This window comes from Ascaphus truei, chromosome 5, assembly GCF_040206685.1.
Source record: "Ascaphus truei isolate aAscTru1 chromosome 5, aAscTru1.hap1, whole genome shotgun sequence".
Classification (NCBI taxonomy): domain Eukaryota; kingdom Metazoa; phylum Chordata; class Amphibia; order Anura; family Ascaphidae; genus Ascaphus; species Ascaphus truei.
Genome location: NC_134487.1, coordinates 154,732,719 through 154,760,039, shown reverse-complemented (window position 1 = coordinate 154,760,039; position 27,321 = coordinate 154,732,719). Strand labels below are relative to the sequence as shown.

At 43.9% G+C, this 27,321-nt stretch overlaps 1 protein-coding gene and 1 long non-coding RNA gene across 2 annotated transcripts in view; one reads left to right on the top strand and one right to left on the bottom strand.

The window, feature by feature from the left end:
• The first annotated feature begins 1,548 nt into the window (after positions 1 to 1,548).
• Positions 1,549 to 26,229, top strand: GNPDA1 (glucosamine-6-phosphate deaminase 1). Its single transcript, XM_075601080.1, has 7 exons — positions 1,549 to 1,678; positions 7,213 to 7,341; positions 8,201 to 8,302; positions 17,626 to 17,808; positions 22,698 to 22,882; positions 23,391 to 23,565; positions 25,836 to 26,229. Exons 2-7 carry the CDS (start codon positions 7,218 to 7,220, stop codon positions 25,934 to 25,936), a joined length of 870 nt encoding a protein of 289 aa, XP_075457195.1. The 5' UTR covers positions 1,549 to 1,678; positions 7,213 to 7,217; the 3' UTR covers positions 25,937 to 26,229.
• LOC142495509 (uncharacterized) overlaps positions 17,469 to 27,321 on the bottom strand; it is a 40,752-nt gene continuing 30,899 nt past the window's right edge. Inside the window, exons 2-3 of the long non-coding RNA XR_012801751.1 lie at positions 22,672 to 22,956; positions 17,469 to 17,861 (exon numbers count right to left, since the gene is read on the bottom strand). This is a non-coding gene — a long non-coding RNA (uncharacterized LOC142495509). The remainder of the gene's footprint in view (positions 17,862 to 22,671; positions 22,957 to 27,321) is intronic.

Genomic DNA, 27,321 nt, shown 5'->3' with positions numbered 1-27,321 from the left:
CGTGTGACGCGTCCGCCGCAACGCCCCCGAGCGACGAGTCAAGAGGAACTCATTAGTTCCAGTGCTGCCAGCTGTCTCTTTCCTTCCGACCTATCCCTCCTCCTCGCGAGGGTTACGCCCCCGCTCCACCCCCTGGGGTTATTGGTCCATGCCTGCTACTTATGCTCAGCTGTGCCACTGGCACTTCGGCTAAGCATAGACTCTGTTACCTGGTGTTTGCCTCTGCCTCCCTTGTCTTGTTATCTTGTCCTAGTTCTGCTTACCCGTGTACTGACTCTGCCTGCCTTTGGAACCCTCGCTCTCTGGAACCCCGACCTTCGCTTGAACTGTGACCATCCGTATCTCTCCTGCCCTGACCCTTGGCTCTGGACTCCGACCATCCGCTCTTCTCCAGTTCTGACCTTGGCAATAGTACCTCGCTCGCTCTGGACTTCTCCCGCATCGGACTCGGCAAGTATACATTTACTCACACTTCTCCTGCCCTAGACTCGGCCAGCAAGACTACTCTACATTCCGGACGGGGTCCCCGTGTCTGTGGCTGGTGGCTACTATCCCATCTCAGCACAGGGGTCTCGTCTAGTTTGTGGCTAAAACAGCGTAACAGTTATATACTGGTATGTGTATTGTGTATCTTGAGAGAGGTTATCCTACTGCATTAGGATCTTTTCCAGGTGGAGGCGCTGCATCAACGAGAACAACAGATCACCCCAGGCTCCCAGGGGCGGAGGCTCCGGCCTTCTGTGAGCCACAGGTAACGGCAGCACATGTAGTTCCCTTAGACACGGGGAAAGAGGGCTACATGATAATGGGAAAATGTACCAGTTTAATCCAGGATAGATATGAAGGATATCTGAAGATATGGGTACCATGGATGATCTACTGGGACGCTAATGTTTAAAAACTTTCATTTTCTATCTAGCCAGTAAATATGTGACTGTAATATGAACCAAGCCAAAATGCAAATGTATGTGTAATAAAGTATAAAGGAATGAATGTACTGGAAACAAAGTCAAGATGGAATGAATATGTAAATAGAAAGCACCATCGGCACTTGCCGGCTGCTTGTGCGCATGAGCGACCGGCAAATGCCATTTGAGTATGCGCAACCGACAAGTGCCAATCGCACATGCTCGGTCAGCAAGCGCTCTTCGTTACCAATCGATTATTACAGTATCACTGCTGTCATGTTTTACATTTTTATTTTTAAATCACTGCTGTCATGTTAACCCATTGGCTGCAGCACTGATTGATGCCTTCTTAAAAATGTAAAGTTTTCTACTTATGTTCTACACAGCAAGGACTCTAAAAACAGAGGGTGATGGGCGCCCCACATCATCAGTTATAATGTAATCAGATTAAAGGACTGACGTGGAAATAGGACAGAATGAGGGATCATAAAAGAAGAATTGGTAAGAGCAGAAATGTGTTTTTGAGGCTCTAATCGCCTTGTTTTAAACTAATAAACATACCACTGCCATGAATTCAGTTTGGTCCTAGATGGGACTGCAGCTTTAGCTGAATGTCAGACTCTGCTGATTCAGCTCCCTCCCCTATCCTCCATGTCACATGACCTGCAGTCACATGAATTACTGAGCTGAGATCCTGTGCAACTGCAAAACAAGAGCAACTTCCTACAGGACCTGGTGACTGCTGCATGCAGAGGGAACCTGAGTGTATAGTAAGTACAATGCATATAGGGGCGTCATAGTCTGCTGATTTAGATATAGTAGTACTGTATTTATCTATATTAGATAATAGCTGTGTATCATTGAATTGTGCAATAGAAGCATGCATTCATGGGCTGTGTGTCTTAATATGGGTAAATGGTGTATGTGTGTATGTGTATATATATATATATATATATATATATATATATATATATATATATATATATATATATATATATATAAAAAATTGTATATGTTACACAATCCCTGCAAGCTCTAACCCCAACACCATCATACAGTATATATTTGTGTTAAGGAGTGCTATTAGGTGTGACCAAATGTATACAACAAAAGACAAATATTCCCCATGCTACATCCAATATGACAAACAAATATATAGTTATCTGTTTGTCTTGTAAGTACAGTATGGGTTCTTTAGTTAAACTGTTTGGCCAAAGCATTATAAGGCTGCAGGTAACAGTTGTTTAGAGCAGCGCTGCGCAAACTTTTCAGCTGCGGCCCCCTTCCTGGGAGCCGCAGCGTTCGTGCTCCCCCTCCCCCGAAGGCATGGCTTCAAATGATGTTGCGGGTCACATCATGTGACCCCACCGCGTCATTTGATGCGCATTTCCACGGTGGTGCGTGACGTCGCATGACCCCGTGGCGTCATTTGACGCTGCTTTGCCATGGCGACGCGTCACAGAAGACCCGGCTGCCAGTAGGTAAGTGAGGTTACAGAGGCCTCAAGCCTCCCCCGGCATTAAATTAAATGCCTGGGGGAAGAGCGCAGGGCCTCTGTAACATCCTGCGCCCCCCCCCCTCCAAATTCTCCCTCCCCCCCTCCAAATTCTCCCTCCCCCCCCTACAAATTCTCCCTCCCCCCCTCCAAATTCTCCCTCCCCCCCCTCCAAATTCTCCCTCCCCCCCTCCAAATTCTCCCTCCCCCCCTCCAAATTCTCCCTCCCCCCCTCCAAATTCTCCCCCCCCTCCAAATTCTCTCCCCCTCCAAATTCTCCCTCCCCCCCCTCCAAATTCTCCCTCCCCCCCCTCCAAATTCTCCCTCCCCCCCCTCCAAATTCTCCCTCCCCCCCCTCCAAATTCTCCCTCCCCCCCCTCCAAATTCTCCCTCCCCCCCCTCCAAATTCTCCCTCCCCCCCCTCCAAATTCTCCCTCCCCCCCCTCCAAATTCTCCCTCCCCCCCAAATTCTCCCTCCCCCCCTCCAAATTCTCCCTCCCCCCCTCCAAATTCTCCCTCCCCCCCCTCCAAATTCTCCCTCCCCCCCCTCCAAATTCTCCCTCCCCCCCCTCCAAATTCTCCCTCCCCCCCCTCCAAATTCTCCCTCCCCCCCCTCCAAATTCTCCCTCCCCCCCCTCCAAATTCTCCCTCCCCCCCCTCCAAATTCTCCCTCCCCCCCCTCCAAATTCTCCCTCCCCCCCCTCCAAATTCTCCCTCCCCCCTCCAAATTCTCCCTCCCCCCTCCAAATTCTCCCTCCCCCCCTCCAAATTCTCCCTCCCCCCTCCAAATTCTCTCTCCCCCCCCTCCAAATTCTCTCTCCCCCCCCTCCAAATTCTCTCTCCCCCCCTCCAAATTCTCTCTCCCCCCCTCCAAATTCTCTCTCCCCCCCTCCAAATTCTCTCTCCCCCCCTCCAAATTCTCTCTCCCCCCCTCCAAATTCTCTCTCCCACCCTCCAAATTCTCCCTCCCCACCCTCCAAATTCTCCCTCCCCACCCTCCAAATTCTCCCTCCCCACCCTCCAAATTCTCCCTCCCCACCCTCCAAATTCTCCCTCCCCACCCTCTAAATTCTCCCTCCCCACCCTCCAAATTCTCCCTCCCCACCCTCCAAATTCTCCCTCCCCACCCTCCAAATTCTCCCTCCCCACCCTCCAAATTCTCCCTCCCCACCCTCCAAATTGTCCCTCCCCACCCTCCAAATTCTCCCTCCCCTCCCCTGGGGGCGTGCCCCCCAGTTTGCGCACCCCTGGTTTAGAAGTTAGTGACCCTCCTCCCTGAGTTGAAGCTCACTCTTCCCCACTTTTTAAGTAGCAGGTTTTTTCATGTACCTGTGCATGACTGGTCTATTGAGACATTTTCTCCCTCTATTTACAGAGGTAAATCATAGAGTTTAACTAAAGTGTGTTAATGTGTTCCTACTGTATATGAAGTGACTTTTATATTCGTTTATCATTAGAGTAGTAAGTATGTTGCCAACTATACTAGTGCTGCGATGATAAATGGAGCAAGAAAAAGAAAGAAATTCTCAGCTCTCAACATTGTGCCTTAACCCTAAATCACTCGGCGACTCTGTGCATCCTCTGACGTTATTAAAGCCTATGAATTGTACATAATGTGTATTCGTAAAAAAAAATATCTGTGATCGAATGTGTAATTGTTATGGATCCACATTGCCAAAATCATAACATTGTTTTGAGATATATACATGTCTGTGTATGATGGTGCTTAAAAAAAGTAGTCTGTTTAATGTCATGTTGCACATCCTTTAACCACTTCCTCTGGATGAGCTCAGTTTTATTGCCTTCCTGTAAATGATATATTATGTTCTTTATTGAGAATAAATGTATATCCTTCTGAATACTGTAATGCAGACATCCAATGTATGTTAGAGAGTGCATGTTAATATCATATCATGCCGGGAGATGTGTTGTCCTCTCCAAAAACCATTTTGAGAACCACAAGATTTTACAATATTCAGCACCCCAATTGCATTATGATATTTTAATTTTTTCGTATGTGTTAAATAATTTTGGAAGCATATCTTTGGACTGCTACATCAAGAAAGAAAGCGAAGTCTCTATAGATGGTTATTGTGTTGCATGCCTTTCTGGCAGTGCAGGGGTTAACATATGTGTCTATGTATCAGTCTCCCGAGTCCTAAACTGAGCCCAAAATAGCACCAGCATTATCAAATAATAAGTATCCTATTGAAATAAATGGACTTTTTTTTTTTTTTTTTTTAAAGAAATCATAGGATCTCAAAAGGCCCCTATTGCAGTGCTCTCTCAAAAATCTCACTCCGTTATCTGGGAAACCTTATGATTATTATATAAGCCAGTTTAACCAACCTCGCACTGATGGGACACCCAAGGTCGAAACAGTCTGTCTGTGAGTGGGTTTATTGGCTTTGCATCTCATCCCAAGCTGTGTTTTTAAAGCAGCATGCATTGGCTTAAGGGTTTTCCATGTAATGTGGGCTTGAGACAAGGTGGCACTGTGTGCTCATTTGCAAGTCATTTCCTAGAACCCCATGCTGCAGCGGAAGCACTGTATGCTAGGTGAAAAGCAGGGTTGCAGACGTGTGTTTGTGTGTATCTATATCTATCACTTTGAGGATTCTTTGTTTATTAATGTGTAGCGCTTTTTTTTTTTTTTCCCCCACTGCATTTACTCTGGGAAATCCCCACATTTCCATAATATTCAGTCTTTCCTCCCTTTTCTTCTCTCTGAGGAGGAGTTTAGGTCTGTTCGTGCTTTTTCCCCTTCCCTCTTTCATTTTGGTACAATCTCCATTTTGTGTATGTAGCCCTTTTTCTGACACTCCCAAAGAGACTACGGGTACTGCACAACATGTGGCTCCAGGAGATCTGAGCCTCCGCTAGCTGGGAGCCTGGGGTAACACTTATAGCGCAGCGCCTCCACTTACCCAGGATCCCCGTGATGTGAGATTCCCCTGGGCAAGAAACATATACACACACATATGCTTGTAACTGATTTTACTGTAATGCAATATAACCTTAGCACTCTATACTGGCATCAACACATAACATATACCTTATACTATAACGCTCATAACACTAGTGGCTCGGCCACTCTTATCAGAAGTAACGTCTCCGTCCCCTCACCGCGTGCCCCACCCACCGTGTCCATGTATGGTACTATATTTGTAAAGGCTCAGTCCTTTGGCCACTTCACTAGTGTCCCCAAAGAGTTATGCCTAAGGCGGGATCAGCGCCTGTTGACCGGTGTTGGTGCACTTGATGTAAATACCTTCCAGTCACGGCGGTGACCGGTAACAGCTTCGAAAAGGATCAGACGCATCCGACTCGAGGCCTCCAGATATCACGGTGTCCAGCCGTCTGGTCCCAGATGACTGCAACCACCGCAACCCTGTGCTTTGTCCCTAACCGGTACTCAGTAAGGGTGATGTTCCTATCACTATAGGGCTTCCCTGCAGCACTGCAACCTATGGTGACTTCAGGGATTCTCCTAGGGGCCTGCGGGAAAGAACTGTCCTATGGAGGCGGGTCATGGACCCCCTGCACTCACACTACCTCTTCCTTCACCCTCCGTACCCTTTCTCACTAGCTCCTCTCATTAACTGCTGCAGCTGCACTGCACTGCACTTAACCCTGTGTCTTCTTGTCAGCGCACACAGCACTGACAGCTGTGTCACTGACAAGACTCCACACCCACCCACACACCTAAGGGCAGGGTCCCTACCTTAGGGGCCTTCCCTCAGAACCTATCCACTAACCTAGTGGGGAGTGGGGCCTACCTGGGACCTGGGGATTACCTGACCTGGTGTACTTGCTCCCTACACCCTTCCTCCCCCTTCCTGCTCCCAGCTCCAACTGCCATTCCTAAGCCCGCGAAAAGTATCCCTTTCCCTGCTCTCGGGGATCCTGGCCTCTCATTGGCCACTCTGGAGCACCTGGGGTACTTGGCCCTAAGCCTCATGGGAACTGTAGTCCCGCGGAGGCTGCTGTAGCATTGGGGCCGTGTGCGCGCTTGTCCTGCGCATGCGCGACTCCCTAATGGCCGCCGCAACTCCTGCGTACCTTCTGCGCATGCGCGACCACTGTGCATGCGCGAGCCGACACAATGGCAGCCCCCGCTAGCCGGGTGCGCCGCAGAGCCTCGGAGCGCTCCCTGCTCCGGCCCCCAAATTCTCGGCTTGCCGGCGGGTCCGTCGCTGCCTCCGGCGGCACCCGCGACCGCTCGGCGCGCCGACCTGGGGGTCTCTGAGGCTGAAAATAGACCGGGGCTACATGTAGATTGGCATGTGATTCCCTAACATTTTGTGTGGAGGGTTTGTGAGCACTGCAATAGAGGCTTTTTGAGATCCCACTAGGCCTCTCTGTTTTTATCATATACATTTCACTTGGGTGCATCCAACCCCATCATTAACTATTCTTGTGCTCCTATAGGGTGGGGCAAGAAGCTATTTTGGGTTTAATTATTACCTTTTTTTTGTTTTGACAAATCTGCAGCTATTTTAGGCTCATGGTTTTTGGGGTTGTTATATGGGTGCTTGCTGCATTTCTATACTTTGTTGCCTTTTTTTGTAAGATAATAACTTCAATTTGATATTTCTAGTTAATTTGTGTACATTTAAAACGACAGTCATTTGTTGCTCATCTCTCCATCAGGACAGTTACCAGAGAGGATTCAACTTGAAGGGGCTTGTTCCCTAAACAGCAGCGTTTTTATTACCTGCCAAGTGCTGCTGTTGGAGTCGCATTGCTACAGTTTAGTGGGCAGCTCATTAACATCTCGTGGTAACCTTTTTTTTCTTTTTTCGTCAGATAAAATGAAACTCATCATTCTGGATGACTATGACCAGACCAGTGAGTGGGCCGCAAAATACATAAGAAATCGCATCATCCAGTTTAATCCTGATTCCGGCAAATACTTTACTTTGGGCCTTCCAACAGGTAAGTGCTGTGCAGCCCGTTGGTCAAAGCTCTAGTTGATGCACTGTACCCAGAATATACCCAGCAACCCTGAGGGGGTTTAGATCAGATCTAAAAGTGACCGGTGAGCATAAAATGAAATACGAAGGCTACTTGCTCTCTCTTGCCTTGTTCATTGAAAGGCAGATAATTCATGGTGCGTGAGGTCGACGTACCCAACATTAATCTACTCCCCGTTTTGTATGGCTTTTGTGTTAAATCCCCAATTCCAGTCCTCCTTTTAGTTTTTGGTATTGTACTGGCAATTATTACATTTGAAAATCTAAATTAGTGAATGAATATTGCAGTTGCCACATTGCAAAAGCCCAACAATATTATTGTAGATATTGATCACTTTTAGGGATGCTAAGGAAGCGCGCAGTGAGGTGAAGGGAACATGGGAAGGGGTTAAACTCGCCACAGAAAGGGCTCTCTGGGGTGTGCTAAGAGCGGCACTTGAATAGTTAAAACTGAAAAGAACTCACTGAATCCTTCAAGTCCATTGCAAAAATATCTTGCTTAATTCAAATGTTGCTTGAGGTTTACACCTGAAGAAGGGATTTCTTGTTGCATATACTCATCGTAGAAAATTGCATAATGAAGCAACGTTTCAGGGCCTCAGGCCCTTTCTTTAGGTTTAACTAATGTGTACACTAAGATACCCAGGAGATATCTCTGGGGTGCAGGGCCTCAGGTAGAATGATAGTCTCCACATTGCACCTGGAAATAACAGAATCCTTTGCAGGTTGAGCCAATGGTATTGCTGTATCTTGACATAAGCTGCATAGATCCCTTCTGCAGATGGCATCCTAATAGTTGGTTTCTCTGTTTAATCCTTAAGGAAGCACACCCTTGGGATGCTACAAAAAGCTGATCGAGTATCATAAAAATGGAGACCTCTCCTTCAAATATGTCAAAACCTTCAATATGGATGAGTATGTGGGTGAGTTTACATTGACAGGTGGCAGCTTTGGTCCAGGAGTTGCTTTTAATCCAATCAAGAAATCTTTTTACTGATGTGTTTACACCCTTTGGATGTAGCACAGAGTTTTAGCAGACATGGGTCCTAGAAATGTGTTAATCTATTGCAGTCTGATACCTACAGTATTTCTGTATCAGCACTAACGTTGTTCACGGATGTAGCATAGGATCAGAATTTAAAACCTTAGGGCTGTTCTATACAGCATGCGGCAGTGCGCCAGTGCGGCCGTGCGTTCCTATGCGAACGCGCGTGCACGTGCCGCATGCTTTTCATGTCTATAGAGCCGGGAGCTGCAGGTTAGTGTGTATGTGTGAGTATATGTGTGTGCATGGGTTGTGTGAGTGAAAGTAAGTCCTAGATGGATTATTTTTTAAAAATTTTTTAAAGAAAAAAAAAAAAAAGTTTCATATTTTTTTTGTTTGTTTTACAATCCTTGACCCCCCCCACACATCCACGCATACACACATCCACGCATACACACATCCACGCATACACACATCCACGCATACACACATCCACGCATACACACATCCACGCATACACACATCCACGCATACACACATCCACGCATACACACATCCACGCATACACACATCCACGCATACACACATCCACGCATACACACATCCACGCATACACTCATCCACGCATACACACATCCACGCATACACACATCCACGCATACACACATCCACGCATACACACATCCACGCATACACTCATCCACGCATACACACATCCACGCATACACACATCCACGCATACACACATCCACGCATACACTCATCCACGCATACACACATCCACGCATACACACATCCACGCATACACACATCCACGCATACACACATCCACGCATACACACATCCACGCATACACACATCCACGCATACACACATCCACGCATACACTCATCCACGCATACACACATCCACGCATACACACATCCACGCATACACACATCCACGCATACACACATCCACGCATACACACATCCACGCATACACACATCCACGCATACACACATCCACGCATACACTCATCCACGCATACACACATCCACGCATACACACATCCACGCATACACACATCCACGCATACACACATCCACGCATACACACATCCACGCATACACACATCCACGCATACACACATCCACGCATACACACATCCACGCATACACTCATCCACGCATACACACATCCACGCATACACACATCCACGCATACACACATCCACGCATACACACATCCACGCATACACTCATCCACGCATACACACATCCACGCATACACACATCCACGCATACACTCATCCACGCATACACACATCCACGCATACACACATCCACGCATACACACATCCACGCATACACTCATCCACGCATACACACATCCACGCATACACACATCCACGCATACACTCATCCACGCATACACACATCCACGCATACACACATCCACGCATACACACATCCACGCATACACACATCCACGCATACACACATCCACGCATACACACATCCACGCATACACACATCCACGCATACACACATCCACGCATACACACATCCACGCATACACACATCCACGCATACACACATCCACGCATACACACATCCACGCATACACACATCCACGCATACACACATCCACGCATACACACATCCACGCATACACACATCCACGCATACACTCATCCACGCATACACTCATCCACGCATACACACATCCACGCATACACACATCCACGCATACACACATCCACGCATACACACATCCACGCATACACACATCCACGCATACACACATCCACGCATACACACATCCACGCATACACACATCCACGCATACACACATCCACGCATACACACATCCACGCATACACACATCCACGCATACACTCATCCACGCATACACACATCCACGCATACACACATCCACGCATACACACATCCACGCATACACTCATCCACGCATACACACATCCACGCATACACACATCCACGCATACACACATCCACGCATACACTCATCCACGCATACACACATCCACGCATACACACATCCACGCATACACACATCCACGCATACACTCATCCACGCATACACACATCCACGCATACACACATCCACGCATACACACATCCACGCATACACACATCCACGCATACACACATCCACGCATACACACATCCACGCATACACACATCCACGCATACACACATCCACGCATACACACATCCACGCATACACACATCCACGCATACACACATCCACGCATACACTCATCCACGCATACACACATCCACGCATACACACATCCACGCATACACACATCCACGCATACACTCATCCACGCATACACTCATCCACGCATACACACATCCACGCATACACACATCCACGCATACACTCATCCACGCATACACTCATCCACGCATACACACATCCACGCATACACACATCCACGCATACACACATCCACGCATACACACATCCACGCATACACACATCCACGCATACACACATCCACGCATACACTCATCCACGCATACACTCATCCACGCATACACACATCCACGCATACACACATCCACGCATACACACATCCACGCATACACACATCCACGCATACACTCATCCACGCATACACTCATCCACGCATACACACATCCACGCATACACACATCCACGCATACACACATCCACGCATACACACATCCACGCATACACACATCCACGCATACACACATCCACGCATACACACATCCACGCATACACTCATCCACGCATACACACATCCACGCATACACACATCCACGCATACACACATCCACGCATACACACATCCACGCATACACACATCCACGCATACACACATCCACGCATACACACATCCACGCATACACACATCCACGCATACACACATATACACATACATATATACATACATTTGAGCGCAGGTAGCGGCGCGGAAAGATGAATTTCTTCATCTTCGCCGCTGCCTGTCGGCTCCCCTCTCCCTGCCGTGCGCGCGCGGCCCTTGTATAGCCTTGTATATATATATAACCTTCTGTTGAACGTGCCTTAGCCTACTGCACATCTCAGGTTGTTGGGGTCCAAATAGTTTCATGTATCCACTTGAAGTGTGTATATATAATGCATTGTAGGCACTTTTTTTTATTTTTTTATTTAAATGTTCCTTAAGGGTTAGCTAGTTCTGTGGTTTCCAGACCCTTTTTTTTTTGTTTTAGGAACCCTAAGTGAAATTCTGAGGAACCCCCAACCATCTCGAATAGCAACTCTGTGATCAGATGCATTGTAAATTCTTGTGCATTTGATACAATTTTCAAATGACTAAACAAAAGGGGACAGGGGAGAAAGGAATGATTAAATATCCTTTTTGTAGGGTGCACACCTAATTAACCCCAAACATACCGGTATCAAATGAAATACTTGTACTGATAGTAGCAATTGGTATTTCTCATACGGCAACAAAACCTTTTGCCAGAGATAACAAGATGATAGTGGGTTGAATGCTAAAGAACAAACACCTTGAGTGTTTGGTGGATCGCCCAAATATGTTTAAAATAAACTTTAATACATAATGTTGTAAATAAATACACTCATTGATAAAAACAATTAAAAAGAGAGAGTGCTTGATTTGAATGGATTATTGTATGTCTTTATATAGTGCCATTAATATACATAGCGCTTCACAGTAGTAATACATGTGGTAATCATATAAATAACAGATAATATAAATAACAGATCATGGGAATAAGTGCTTCAGACATAAAAGTAACATTAAGGAAGAGGAGACCCTGCCCCGAGGAGCTTACAGTCTATGTGGCTAGCTCACACACTCCTAATAGTGTATGTAAAGTATCTTGTGTTCCAAATTACACTGGTTAGACAGCAATGGGACTAAAATCCTTAGCTATATTGGCTTCAATGTACATCTAGATAAATATATTGCTATAGGCAGTAAATGGGTCATAGAGCTAAGTGCTCAATCAAAGAACCTTATCACCAGCTACAGATGCCAAAACAAATATGTACTGTATGGCCAATAGTTGATCTCTTTACATGTAAGTGGAAAACACATGGAGGCACATGTATTCTAATAGGGTGATCTGAGGGGATTATTACTATTATAGGCTAAATGTAGGCTTTTAAAAATTTTTTTGAAATTTTTCATCAAAAAGATACACTTGTCGTAATTGATTTTTATCAGCATAATCATCTACTTTTTTTTACTGCACGAGTTTATTAAAAGGAAATTGTACATACTCGCTGTGTATGTATGTATGTGTGTGTATATGTGTATATGTGTATATGTGTATATATATATATATATATATATATATATATATATATATATATATATATATATATATATATATATATATATATATATATATATATATATATATAGTTATACGTTACCGTTCCAAGGATTGGTAAACAAGAGACAGCACTCAGTGTTGAAAATCAAAGTGTATTAGTGAAAGCAAAAATACATCCAGAAATGTTTGCTTTCACTAATACACTTTGATTTTCAACACTGAGTGCTGTCTCTTGTTTACCAATCCTTGGAACGGTAACGTATAACTACATTCTCTATATGGGACGTGCACCTGTGGCTTACCAGCACCTATTGGAGTGCCAACTGCCTTATCTGACTATATATATATATATATATATATATATATATATATATATATATATATATATATATATATATATATATATATATATATATATATATCACTTATTCCCTCACCTGCTGTCTCTGTAAGTTTCCACACAAACCTCTTAGATTGTAAGCTCTTCGGGGCAGGGATTTCCTTTCCCATTGTCTGATTTTTGCTGCACTTATTGTATTTTTAAAATTCCCAGTACTGTATTCTTTGAAGCGCTGAGTACACTTTTGACGCTATATAAATAAAGACATACAATACTCACACACCAACAAAACACTCTGCACCCCTCCTCCACCCACAAAACACACACTGCAACCGCCCCTCTACACCAACAAAACACACACACACACACACCAATAAAACACTCTGCTGGCCCCCTTTACACCCACAAAACACACACAAACATTTCACCTCGCCCTCCTGTGCGGAGCTCTATGCAGGCAGGGTGGGGGAGGAGTCAGTGCCTTGCTGCCTCCTGTCCAATCACATTCCCTGTCTGAGAGCTGATCTCACTCTTTGTGAATGAGAACTGAAAGCTGATTGGCTGAAAACTTGGCAGGGTGCCAAAAATTCCGGCCCATTACTGATTGGTTAAAATTCCGGCCACTATCCAATCAGAGAGCAGGGACTTCAATAATACCCTGAATTTAACAGCTTTAGCCTATAATAAAAAGTAAAGCCATCCCTCCTGCTGCTTGGAATTCTGTTGGCTTTACCTGATGGACGCAGTGTGTGGTGGCTCATAGTGCAAGATTTGTTATCTTGGATTGACTGTTAGTCCTGGAACTAGGGTACGCTGCCAAATTACTCCATTTTACAACATTAAAACAAACATCGCCGCAGAATGAAGCCAAAGTTCATCGCAATTAAGTACATTAATTGGTACTGAAGGTCAGTTTGTAGAGATCAGTGTTTTCGTTTGTATCCTGTAAGTTCTTGGTACTGCCTACACTTTCCAATTAGTCAGTTTTAGTACTGTTACCTTTTGTTAACTGCATGTTCTATTCTTATTACATTTCCTTTTTAAATGCGCAGGACCACATACACGGGAATTAAGCTGATGACCGTCATATATAGTTTTTAATAGGTGAAAAACAAATTGTTTAATACTCCGTTACTTTGTAAATGTACTAACCTGGTGTATAGTGTGTTATCTGTCTATTGACCTATCTACTTTGCTAGTTGGATTTATCGTAGTGAGAGGGCGTGCTTGAATCTGCCTACGTTAGCCTCAGGGTACAGCAAATAACATTGCCAATAAACCTTCCATAAAGAGTCCCTATTGTTAACGTACATACAATTGATTACATTTTTTTTTTTTTTTACTTTTTATTGAAGTTTTCAACATTGGAATGTGAAAGGGTGTGGTACAAAGAAAAAAGGAGGGGGGAGGAGACAACCATCATAATTTTTTACACATATCAACAATCACATTCCATATCATACAACATTTTATACTTGGGTAGAAAAAAAATAAAAAGATATTCACTCTTAGGCCTCGGCCATGTTACGTGCTTGCTGGCGGAAGCGCGCTGAGGCGCGCTCCCGCTCAGCACTGAGCCCCTACAGCCGCAATTAGAGCGGCTTTAGTAGGGGCTCACCTGCGCTTCCGCGCGCTTGCGGAAGCGCAGGTCTTGGGGGAATTTAAAATTCCCCCGCTTGCCGGCGAGACAGGCCGGTCACGTGAGCGGTTCGCCAATGAGGGCAAACCAGCTCCGTGACATCACTGGCCCGCCCCCGGCCAGTGACGCGCCCGCCCCCGGACCGCCCCCTGACGGCTGCTGAGAGCGCTTGCGGTAAGCAACCGCAAGGCCAGGGAAAGCACCCGTTTTCCCTGCGCCTCAGCGCGCCTCAGCACGCCAGCAGGGACCGTGGACTCGGCCTTAGGCACACATCGCTCATCCTGGGGCCTTTCCCTTACATCCTACTTCTTGCACACCTATGGATGACTTCCCATTTCTCAACACTTTTTCACTCAGTCCAACCTCCCAAGGTTCCCATATCCTATAGAACTTCCTCGTAGTATGGCTCAGAAATGAGGGAAGTATCTCCATTAATAGAATTTCAGTTATTCTTCTAATAACCTCTCTTCTGGAGGCGGGCAGGGGGGGGGGGGGAAGTGTCTTTTTCCACGCCGCTAATATATGCAAAATTAATTTGAGTGTGCAGTGGTTCACATTTTCCATAGGCATGGCTAGGATTATTATGATTGGATCTAGCGGAATCGTAATACCCACAACATCCTTTGCCAATTTCAATATTTTCACCCAATAGATCTGCTTTGACGGCCAATACCACCAAATGTGGTAGATCTCCTGTCTGTCCACTACCCCTTCTGCAACTAGCTGAAGCCCCTGGAAACATCTGCTTTAATCTCTTGGGGATGTAACACCATTTTAGCATAATTTTATATACTGTATGTTTTCTTTTGATACTGTACAAATGGGAGTTTTACCCGCTTTCTCCCATATATCCTCCCAGTCTTATCTCATTGTTTCTGTCTGAAAGTCCAAAGCCCACAGTTCCATGTATTGACGAGCAGTGGTATCTTTTATTGGAATTAAACCTTGGTACAGGGATGATATTAACCCTTTTTGGTATTTTCTTGTTTTACATAGATCTTCGAATAGTGTGGGTCTGGGAAATTCTATACCTTGGAAGCCCTGCTTTACAAAGTGTCGGATCTGCATATATTTAAACAACTCTGATTGCGGTAGATTATACTTTTCCTTTAGTTCCTCAAAATAGAGGAATAACCAGCTGCATGAAAGTGATATATAGGTATTTCAAGAGATATATATATATATATATTATATACATATATATATATTATATACATATATATATATTATATACTTCATTCATTGTAACATCGCCGGAAGAAGAGATCCGTGTATCTCGGAAGCTCGCACAAATAAAAGCATTTCGTTAGCCACAGAACGGTATCATCTATTTATTTTTTGATTATTGAAGCTCGGCTAACACGGTACTGATACCTCTACATGTGTGTGTGTGTGTGTGTATATATATATATATATATATATATATATATATATATATATATATATATGTATATATATATATATATATGTATGTTCAGTGTTCGACAAACCTATACATTTGCTCGCCCCGGGCGAGTGGATTTAACCCCCGGGCGAGTAAATATTGGCCCAAGCAGCACACGTTTGGTACTAGGTGGCGAGTAGATTTTTTTGTGTGGCGAGTAGATTTTTTGGTGATTTGTAAACCACTGTATATGTATATGTGTGTGTGTGTGTGTATATATAGGTATTTCACTGTGTATTTTTGTGACTTTGGATGTTGCTCTGGACTTTGTTTAATGTTGCCAATTTGCAAGTTCTGCTCCCTTTTCTCCAGGTCATTCATGCTGTCTCTCATGGCTCTTACCTCCTTGTTGAGCCGCAGGACCTCATTGTCTGTATTTACTTGATTTTGTAAGGTGGCGACCATTTTGTTTGGGTCCTTTTAGCAAGTGAAGAGATTTCTGACTTAAACTCCAGCACTGCTTTTTCTAAAGCTGACTGGAATGCATCCTGCATCTCTTTAAACATACCCTTGAGGTTGTTTCGTTATTGCTCGGTCTCTCTTCCTCCTGCTCCGAGTCCGATGATACGCGCTCCCTTCGCCACCATCTTCTTTCCTCTCCGACATGGCGGGCTATTTGTGGCCAAATCAGGAGAGATCGTAAGTTTGGATCTTCTTCTTGTCTTTCTTTGCAGGCATGCCGAGGGCTTTCCCCACCTGTTGCAGTGCTTTTTGAGCGGAAATAAGGAGCCGTTCGGAGGCTATAGCGAACTTAAAGCAGCGGGGTGCACTGAGCTGCTTCAGCAGACGTGCATGCACTGTGATGTCACACGCACACGCCCCCATACAATTATTTTAAGTAATTCTCCCCCCCCTGCAATTACCAAGATTTAATCCACAGATCGTCCTTATCATAGGTGACTCTCTCAGCATACATAGGATTTTCCATTTACAAATTGCACCAGAGATCCAATCCCATTGTATTCTTTTCCTAGACACTTGAGTAAGAAGAAATCCTAATCATGTCTGTCTGTTTTGCTACTGCACCCGTAATGTTTGAGACCTGAATCCGCTAACAAGATATATTAATAAAGATAACAGTTGCTGAGCATCTTGTCGCATGAAGCGCTCTGTATAATTTTCATTGTTCGTGCTGTCCCATGAAATAACAACTGATCCATTGACTGTGATTTATTTAATGGGTTAAACCTAGGTATTTGAAATGTTTAAAAAATACTTATAAAACAAGTTTGATCGTTTTGCTTCATCTCGGTGCATTTCCTTTGTTTTGGACACTTGTAGTTTTTACTTCTATTGTGACTAGATTATCAGTATCAGATACAAGAAACAAGATTAACAAATTTCACACATCTTATGCTGGCACAATTTAATGTGAGAGAACTTGTATTGCGTCTAGGAGTTATTTGCATCTTGATACGCATCCTCTTTGATGCTACGTTTTGAAAAGTTGTTGCTTGTCTCGTTCTATAGAATGTAAAATGGGATTAATGAGTGCTGTTCTGATTTACAGGTCTTCCCAGGGATCACCCAGAGAGCTATCACTCGTTCATGTGGAACAACTTCTTCAAACACATTGACATCAGTGCAGAGAATGTACACATCCTGGATGGGAACGCGACAGACCTTCAGGCTGAATGCCAGTCCTTTGAGGACAAAATCCAAGCAGCTGGAGGGATTGAACTCTTTGTTGGAGGTGAGGACTTTTACTCCATTAATGGCAACATATCTCTTTGCGATTTGGGAGGCCTGTCCTGACACAAAGATTAGAAGAGAGTAAAGAAATAAATAAAATTATTTATAAAATATTTTACCAGGAAGTAATACATTGAGAGTTACCTCTCGTTTTCAAGTACAGCTGAACCCCGTTATAACGCGGTGCTCGGGGTCCACATAATGAGACTGCATTATAACCGGGATCATGGGGAAAATGGCCGCCGCGATCAGGGGTTCCACGTCTGCCGGAGGGGGAGAGCTGGGATAACTGTCCCAGACCACCATGTTGCCCCCATTAGTCCCCGCTCTCTCCTGCCCTTATACCGCCCCCCCCCCCCCCCCTGGTCTCCCTGCTGAAGCCTGTGGCCCGAGATCTCACCTGTGCCGGGCTGTCCTGCGCGGAGGCTCCCGTGGGAGGGAGAGACAGGAAGTGCCGGATCCTATAGACAGGTCGGGGGGTGTGTATGTCCTGCTGCAGGAGGGGTTATATTGGCAGCAGGCAGTGCTCTGATGAGGCAGTTTGCAGTTTTGTCCCTCGCTGCTGCCTGTAGTATGTACCAACAGATGCTGTGTTAACGCTGTGCAACAGGATTTAGGAGGAGGAGCCCGGGAGCAGGTAGGATCGGGACCGGAGGTGGGTGGCTGCGACTGGTGGGGTGGCAGGTACGGACAGAGGCTCAGTCTCTGTAAGGGTCAGTCTCTCACTGTAAGGGTTAGTGTCTCGCTGTAAGAGACTTGATTTGTATAGACAGTATCTGTACATGACAATATACAGTGCATAGTACAGACATTTTATCTCCACACACAAAAAGCCATTAACATCTATGGTTTCATTGCCAATGGTTTTTTTCTCGATGCTGGCCCTTGCATTTACCCGCAACTGATCAGGAAGCACTTATTACACTTAATGTGATTGAGTTCTGCCTTTGTGTCGAGAAAGCTATTGTTCCACTGAAAAACATAACTCGGAATAGAAATGAAGTGGAAGCAGGAAGCTACATGGGACTGGAGACCCTTTATTTGGTCAAGATCACATACAGTACTACAAGAAATATTGACAAAATTACTTTTGCAGCTGATCTGTTTGAAGTTATAAAAAAATGATACAGGTTTAAGAATGGCATTGAATGATTTAATGTTTGTGCTTTTATTGTGGCTCCGATATAGGTCTTGTATGACTGTGATGTTCCTGAGAACAGGGAAATAGGTGTTATCTGCACCCACTGTTGTACAGCACAGGTTATACTATTGAATGCTGCAGATAAAACGGTTGTCATAACCTCAGGGCACGAGTTTGTGTGTGTGTGTGTGTTTGTCTCTCTCCCCGTGTGTCTGTTGGCAATAAAGCATTGAATATTTGTATTAAAAAAAAAAACCTGCAGCTTAGCTTTTTAAAAATGGGAGCCACGCGCACACCGCTTTATAAGCGGTTTGAGCTGTATGTCCTGGGCATAGAGTTATGGATACATGATAGATGTGTCTCTTGGATAGGTAAGATAGAAATAAAATGGTGAACATAAACATAAATAAGACTTGTGCATGTGACAGCTGGGGTAGGCATGGAACCAGGGGTTAAATGTTAGCTTTGTGCTGAGTGAGAGTGAGCAGCCATTCTAAAGTTGAGACACTGTAAGCATGAACTAGCTAACATGGTCACAGTGGATCGATGTATCTTTTATCTAACAACACAGTGCTTGGAGTGCCTGACTATTAGTACTACAAAAAAGCAACAGTGTAGCTGTTCCCTGGTTCTGGCTATATACTGACATGCTGCCTGTTTTCAAATCTGTGCTACCCTTCCTTATATGACATCACGTCATGACAGCCTACATGTTTCGTCACGGGCCGAGCCTCATCAGGTGCGGAGAAACAGAATGTGAGGAGATCTCCCTTTAAATAACATCCAGTTGCCATGGTAATGGTCATGGGATGCAGGGCAACCAATGAAATGTCTCTTATTGCATGCTATGGAGTACAAGCAATTTCTGCAAGCTACAACTGTTGAAAAAAACTTGCATAAACCAGACTTTCAGTTTGTGGCTGATTCCTGATTACTAGCACCATGTCTTCTTGGGATGATTCAAGGTTAGAGCGGTGGTGGGATTCAGAAACTTTTGCAACTGGTTCTCTTTCACCTTACCGCCCTTTCATAGTGAAAAATCCCCATCAGCTCTCCCCCTCCTCATCCTCACATCCTCCCTCAGTCCCCCATCTCATCCTCAGGTCTCCCCAGTCCCCCTCCTCATCCTCACATCTCCCTCACATCTCGCCCAGTCCCCCTCATCATCCTCACATCTCCCTCAGTATCCCTCCTCACATCTCCCTCAGTATCCCTCCTCACATCTCCCCCCTCCCCGTCTACCTTGGTGGACTCAGGCAAAGGGAGGTATGTAGCGGGCCCCTGGCTTAAAGAATTAGCCGGTAGAAAAATCACTTGAGGCGGAGCAGGAGCAGAACATCATGAGGTGAGCAGCGGACACCGGACATTCCGGGTCAGACTGCTAGATGGCGCTCCTCTCCTGCAGGCCTGCTCTGCCTCAAGTGATTTTTCTACCGGCTAATGTACTGATTCGGCAAACTTGGGGAATTCCAGTAACAGGTTCGTGCGAACCGGCTGAATCCCACCACTTGGTTAGAGTATATCTTAGTAACAAATACATTTTTGATTAATTATGTATAAAATATAGATATACTGTATATATGGCAGGCTATATTTTGATCTGACCAATATTGGGAAAAACCTCCAGCATGAGTGGGAAAAGATAACAGATCTGTGTACTGTATATGGTTTTGGTAATAATTTGGTAGACCTTGTACCTGTAACACAGATTGACTCCAAATTGTGTTACTTTACTGGTCCTTCTGCATAACCAAAAACCCTTCCATACTGATCCTGAGCAATAAGGAACAGATGGAGAATAAGACTAGAGATGGTTGAGTTAATTGTCATCTATGACCCTCATCTGAAATAATTATAGTCTGTAGTGTAACCACTCTTTGGGTCGAATTGTTAAATTTCTACTCGCATATCTCCCTTTTAGTATTGGTTAATACTTACTTTGCGCAGGTAGCACCCATATTTCACATTATAAAGTTATATGCCACCACTTTTTTCTGTAATATAAATATCACATGTAGTCTAGGACATTTGGTCGTGGCCGGACGCTAAGGTTAAGTAAGTAAACCCCCTAAACTAAAATCCGAAACCCTTATCCTAAAACACCACTAAAACCCTTTTAATTAACCCCCTAACCAGGAATGAAACGTACCTTCGAAGCGGCGGAGGTTCCAGCGGCGAATCGGCCGTGACCAAATGTCCTATTCTGCACGTAGAGGTACCTAATGTCCGGAAGAGAGCAGGGTTGTCCTGAATTTGCAAGGAAAGTCCTGTGTTCCCACAAAGGCTGTTTAGAACAGCAAAAAATATTCAACATTTTAATATTGTTTTCTAATGATTTTAATAAAGTTCAGTTAACGTGCATCATTGTAATCTCATAGTTCACCCTCAATTAGTGGCTCTCAAACCTCTCCTCGGGTTCTGAGCCCCTCCAAGAATTTTCTGGTAATTACCATTGGTCTATTTTGTTTGCAAATGATGTTCATTTACCTGTGTGATGCATTCACCTTCGTTATTCCGAACACCTGGTGGCACCAGTAGCTCCCTGAGGAAGTTTGAGAACCAAAACCCTAAGCAATAGGAAAGTGTTAATAGGTGTGATGATTTGTAGTGTTGGACGCACACCAGTACTGGGTTTTTTCTGTTCCATATATTGATCACATCCATTATTTGTCATTTGAATCCTGGGTGATCATGCTATATGTTTACGGCTCTCGGAGGAGCACTCAGTTTGAGAACTAAAAACGTATCTATGTAAAAAATATAAGATAAGCCAAGGATGTGCATCTTTATCAGACAATGGTAGGAAACTACAAAGAAGAAGGCAATGTGAAACAAAAAAAACACGATGGGGTGTTAACTATTTTAGAAGGGCCCGTTATAGTGTAAGAAAATATGTTTGTTGGGTAGATTTTTAGAATATGTTGAAAGCATTGGTCCCACACCCTGAAATGCTGAAATGTAATGTTATCCCTCTCTCTTCTTTTTTTTGTTTTTGTTTTGTTTAAAAAAAATGCAGCTTTAAAACCTTTACCATTTCTCTTTAAAAGAAAGCTATATTTTCATTATAAATTTTTTATTGCTATTAGTTTACTTTATGCTAAGGATATATATATCCCTGGTATAATAATATATATATATAATATATATATTTTTTTTTTTTACATGAAAAATAAAATCATTGAACTACCACAATAAAAATGGAGTATATTTGTGTGTTTGGATTATTAAAGTTGTCGCTCAATGAGAGAGAGCAGCTCACTTATTTTCCTCCCTAGCCCTGCTGCACAATGAGATAGTGATATATTAGATTATAGGGTCTTTTATAGCAAAACTCAGATCTGATGCAAAAACCAGTAGCCGTTTTATCCTGGAAACAAATCGTGTTTTTCAAGCATCCCACTAACAGAAGTCCTACACCGTGGGGAATCGCTGTGTAACTAACATTTTTGTACTAGAAAAGTAAGTATGGTTAAATAGGCAAATGATTTGCGGGCTTTGTGTAGCATTTTGAAAATGATTCACAAATAATAAGTGTTAAATAACATTGATTTTTGTGCCATTGGAGGTTAAAAGCATGATGTTAGCATTGTGTTTCCTCTGCTGTTTATAAATAAGGCCATTCTGCCCGCACTCTTGTAGATATGTGAAGCTTTAAAGTATTATGTGTATTGCTTGAGTTTACCATCAATATACTGTAATGTATTCCAAAGAGAGGTTCATTACCTGTTCTTGTTTCTTAATGATTGCAGGCATTGGTCCTGATGGTCATATAGCTTTCAATGAACCCGGGTCAAGCTTGGTATCCAGAACCAGAGTGAAGACACTGGCTATGGACACGATACTGGCCAATGCACGCTTCTTTGATGGGGACCTCTCCAAAGTGCCCACCATGGCCCTGACTGTTGGTGTGGGAACGGTCATGGACTCCAAAGAGGTGGGATTATTAAACATCCTGTTACATTGGATATCTGGGTAGCTTTATTATCCCTGGTTCTGATTCCAGAATCCCTGTAATAGAGCGAGAACAACCAAGCGTAGGTGATGTACAATATAATAAACACACTACAGTCTGGTGGTAACGCTATTTTCTTAATACTAGTAAATCCAGTGTTATTTTCAGTGTTTGCTACCTGTGATCTTGGTCATGCCACTGGTGCATATGCATCAATACAAAAGTGGTGCAATTTATCCACCCTATATCTCTATATCTGTTTGAAAAAAATACCATTAAAATACATTTAATTTATTTTTTTTAAACATCTGGTGATGTTAATTTTACCTCTGAATTGCATTACTTTTTCCTTCATACATAACCGCCACTGTATTTGCTCAGGCAACAAAATCAGATGTAAGATATACAGCACAGGTACTTAGAATATTTACATTATGTCTGGAAACCCCTTTTTGAGATGGTTGGCTGCCTCCTGTGTCTTACCTCCCAGGTTATGATTCTCATCACTGGAGCCCATAAAGCTTTTGCCCTGTACAAGGCCATTGAGGAAGGTGTAAACCACATGTGGACCGTCTCTGCCTTCCAGCAGCACCCAAGTACTGTGTTTATCTGCGACGAGGACGCAACTCTGGAGCTTCGAGTGAAGACTGTCAAATATTTTATAGGTATGACAGAAGCACAGTATCGCAGGGCATCTTTGTTAACCTTGTTAGGGGCTCATGCATAAGCATAGAACACTGCGGTGATCACACAGTTGCTGTTCTTGGGGCTAAGTTACAACACATTCCGTCTAATAAATGTGTGTGTGTGTGTGTGTGTGTGTGTGTGTGTGTGTGTGTGTGTGTGTGTACATATGTCTGCCATTGTGATGCTTCTAAAAACTGTTACTCTGCACTGATCTTTAGAATCGCTGCTTCATTATTTCCCTAGTTTGTAAGTGAAACTGCACCTTTTAATCCTGTGTGTTGGAGTGTCACATCCGCTCTGACACATTGTGATCACTCCTCAGTCCTTCTCTTCCATTTCTCTCTGGTCGGATCGCGTGCCAGAGATGATATGGAAGCTAAGTCATCATGGGGCATCCGAAGGGTTAAATACGGCTTCGCTTGGTGGGAAAAAAAGTTTTTGTTTATAAACTGCTGTGGTGTCCGTGTGTTGTGCCCTTTATTAACATCCACCATTTTAATGTCTAGTTGTTTATACTCGAGAGAGCAGTTTATTAAAGTTCCATGCTTGGAATTTAAAGTGGCTACTGCCATTTCCCCATAGTAACCCTATCGGTGCTGTATGATGTAGCTCCTACGTTATGGTGTCTGGCGCTCCATGGGCTCCGTGACGCAGTAGCGATGTCCTATTCTTTTTGCCAGTTTTTTCCTAGAGGACATCGCGTTGAATGCGATCTGAAATGAATGGAAAAGGACGACTCCTTCCGTCATCCGTGACACTGCGGTCACCTGATTGCAAAGTGCGGGGGAGGAGCTGGGTGCGGCGCTGTGGCACTCCGGCCGCAGCACCTTCGGTGTTTAAAGGGTTAAACAGACAATCATGGTTACCCATAATTTCAACAAAACTACATTTCCAGAAATATAATAAAAGGCGAATAGAGTTGATTGTATTATACACTCGTAGAATTTGTTACTATTTCAATTTTATTTATTTTTTATGTAGAGGAAAATCAAGCAGTTATAATGACAACTCTTTGGGTTAAAAGGGAAGAGGGTTATGAGAGATGTGGTATTTTTTTATTCTGACATCCCCGATCCATTCACTGCACTTTAGTAATTAAGCTCCCTCTGAGTAACAAGCCTGTTATAACATTAACTCCGACACTTTTACCAAAGTTGTGGTGACAATACTTTGTCTATAGAAATTCAAAGCAAATTTCATTTTGAAACACTACTTTTAACAAAAATGAATAAAGATTGCTTTTTTACATTTAGCCTTAGAAAAAGAAAAGTAGAATATACCGGAAAATATCTTGGGGAGAGGAAAACTTACCAGGTATTCTAAAGGTGGTTTGTTTGTGGGATGGTGCTCTGAAAGTGCTGGGACCGTATGTGATGGAAGGGAGCATAAACTGGGTATAAAAAATAAAAGTAGCAGTACTAAGCCTTAAGAGGGCATAAGGTACCCTGAAGGTTGGGGTGGGTTGTCCAAAGACACCCCCCCCCTTCCTCATTGGGTTAGCCCCAGGTAGTGTACTCACGATATTGCTTCTTCCCAGAGTCTCCCTTCCAAAGCGTGCTGCTGAAGTGGGGTAAAGGTTCCAAAAGCCAGGGTGTGCAGCGCACAGCAAAGATGAAAAGAGCAGGTCTTGCAATAACAGTCCTTTATTATTGGATCATATGGATGTGGGACAGCAGCAAACTTCAACGCGTTTCGTTCAGAGAACAGACACCATGATATTTTCAAATGTCAACAGCAGTGTAAAATAACTACACCAGATTTATTAAAGGAAAACCCTGTAATTGCATTCAGGGGGAGGGTATACTAAAACACAGATACAGCGTATGCTGGCAATTACTTCATTTCCAGACTCCTAATATCTTATAATTACTCCAATTGATGCTTCATTATGGAGGCCACAAAACAAAATGACTGACAAAACACTAGTAAAGTCCAACACTGATCTCTCCTCCTTTCATGTTACAAGTGAAAGTAATATGGCGAAGGAATGTTTTATAGAGGAAAAAAAAAAGTGGAGTAGAAATATATTGTGGGTGTGTATGAATGAAAAAGTTTAATAAACTCACTTTAAACTACATTATTTTCTTGCAGTAGCTTTAATTACAGTGAAGAAAATATTTAGTATGTGTTTTCAAATGCATCATCATGTTTTTTGTTTTATTTAGGGAATGTTATTTTCTCAGCATTTTGCTGTCCTTTTAGGAATCCCTTTTAATCCTGAATCACGGCTATACCCTTCTATTCACAGGTTTGATGCACGTTCACAACAAACTGGTGGATCCCCTGTACAGCATGAAGGAGAAAGGGAATAATACCGGGCAGACGCTGAAGAAGCCATACAGTGACTGAATTACTCATTAACAATGAGGTGACTCCAGTACTGTCAGAATGTAACACAGGGGCCTATTTCATGACTCCACTGTTGGCAATTCAGGACCAAAGTTACACTGCATGGCAGCTTTTCAGCCCAAGGAGGGTTTGCAGGGTAACCAAGCTCAATTATTACAAAGCGGCAAAGTATGGTTTTCCTGATACCTTAACTCCTACTAGAAGCAAGTTTTTGTTTTTCAAATGCAAAAAGGATTTGTTATTGCAACCATTGTTTAGTTATTTCTGTTTTCATAAAAAAACAACGCGTACTTTTTGTTGTAGTTTGAGTTTTTTTGCTTGGGAGGTGATTGGCTGCTAAGGACTGCAGGTAACGCTGCTTGTTTGGTGCTGTGTGGGTTTATTGGCCCAAAGTAACTAAATGGGGCTAAGCCTAAGTACGTATTGGGACTCCTTCACGTAAGACCTCAGCAACAAGTTCACAGCTCTTTAGAGCTTTGCCTTTCCAATGAGAACGATCACATGTGGGGGAAGAAGACGAAGGCCCAGATTCACCTAGCTGCGTTTGCGTATTTAACCTGAGTTAATGTTACGTTAATCATAACCCAGTATTCAGTAAAGGAGACAACCAGCATTTACTCCTGTTAAAAGCATGGCGTTATTTTTAGAGCCCATTATTATTAGTGATATGCAAATTAGCCTAAATCCTATTTATCCCATAGTCGCTAAGCTCCGTTAAGGGTAACGCTATGATTTAATGTTGCGTTAACATTTCCTAACTCTGGCCTTTCGCTTGCTCCCATCCAGTCAGTGAAATAGGGCTTTGGCTGAAGAAGAGAGCGGGATAAACGGGAGTTAAACTGGAGTTCAAGCAGCAATTGCGTCTAAATACAGGTTTAGTACAGCATTAGAACCGGGGGCTCCTCCTGCACTGAAACACACTTTTCAGCTCCAGGGACCCCTCTTTTCTTAATACACTAACCCAGGCGTGGCCAACTCCAGTCCAAAAGGACCACCAACAGGTCAGGTTTTAAAGATAGCCCTGCTTCAGCACAGGTGGCTCAATCAGTGGCAATCATTGTCTGAGCTACCTGTGCTGAAGCAGAGAGATCCATAAAACCTGACCTGTTGATAGCCCTTGAGGACTGGAGTTGGCCACTCCTGCACTAACCGGTATTTCCTGAGGGGATTTAAATAGCCGTCCAATAGAAAGCTGCACTGCAAGCTTCTTCACATGGATGAGAAGCAGGGGGTCTCTGGAGATGAACCGCGTTAATATCAGCTGCTGGGACCCCCTGACTGCCGAGATACCCAATGGGAGAAAGTGTTGCCCGTAGTGTCCCCTCTAGGGGGACAATAGGAAGCAGCGACTTCATCCGTCGTGGCTTCCTATTGGCCCCCGTGAA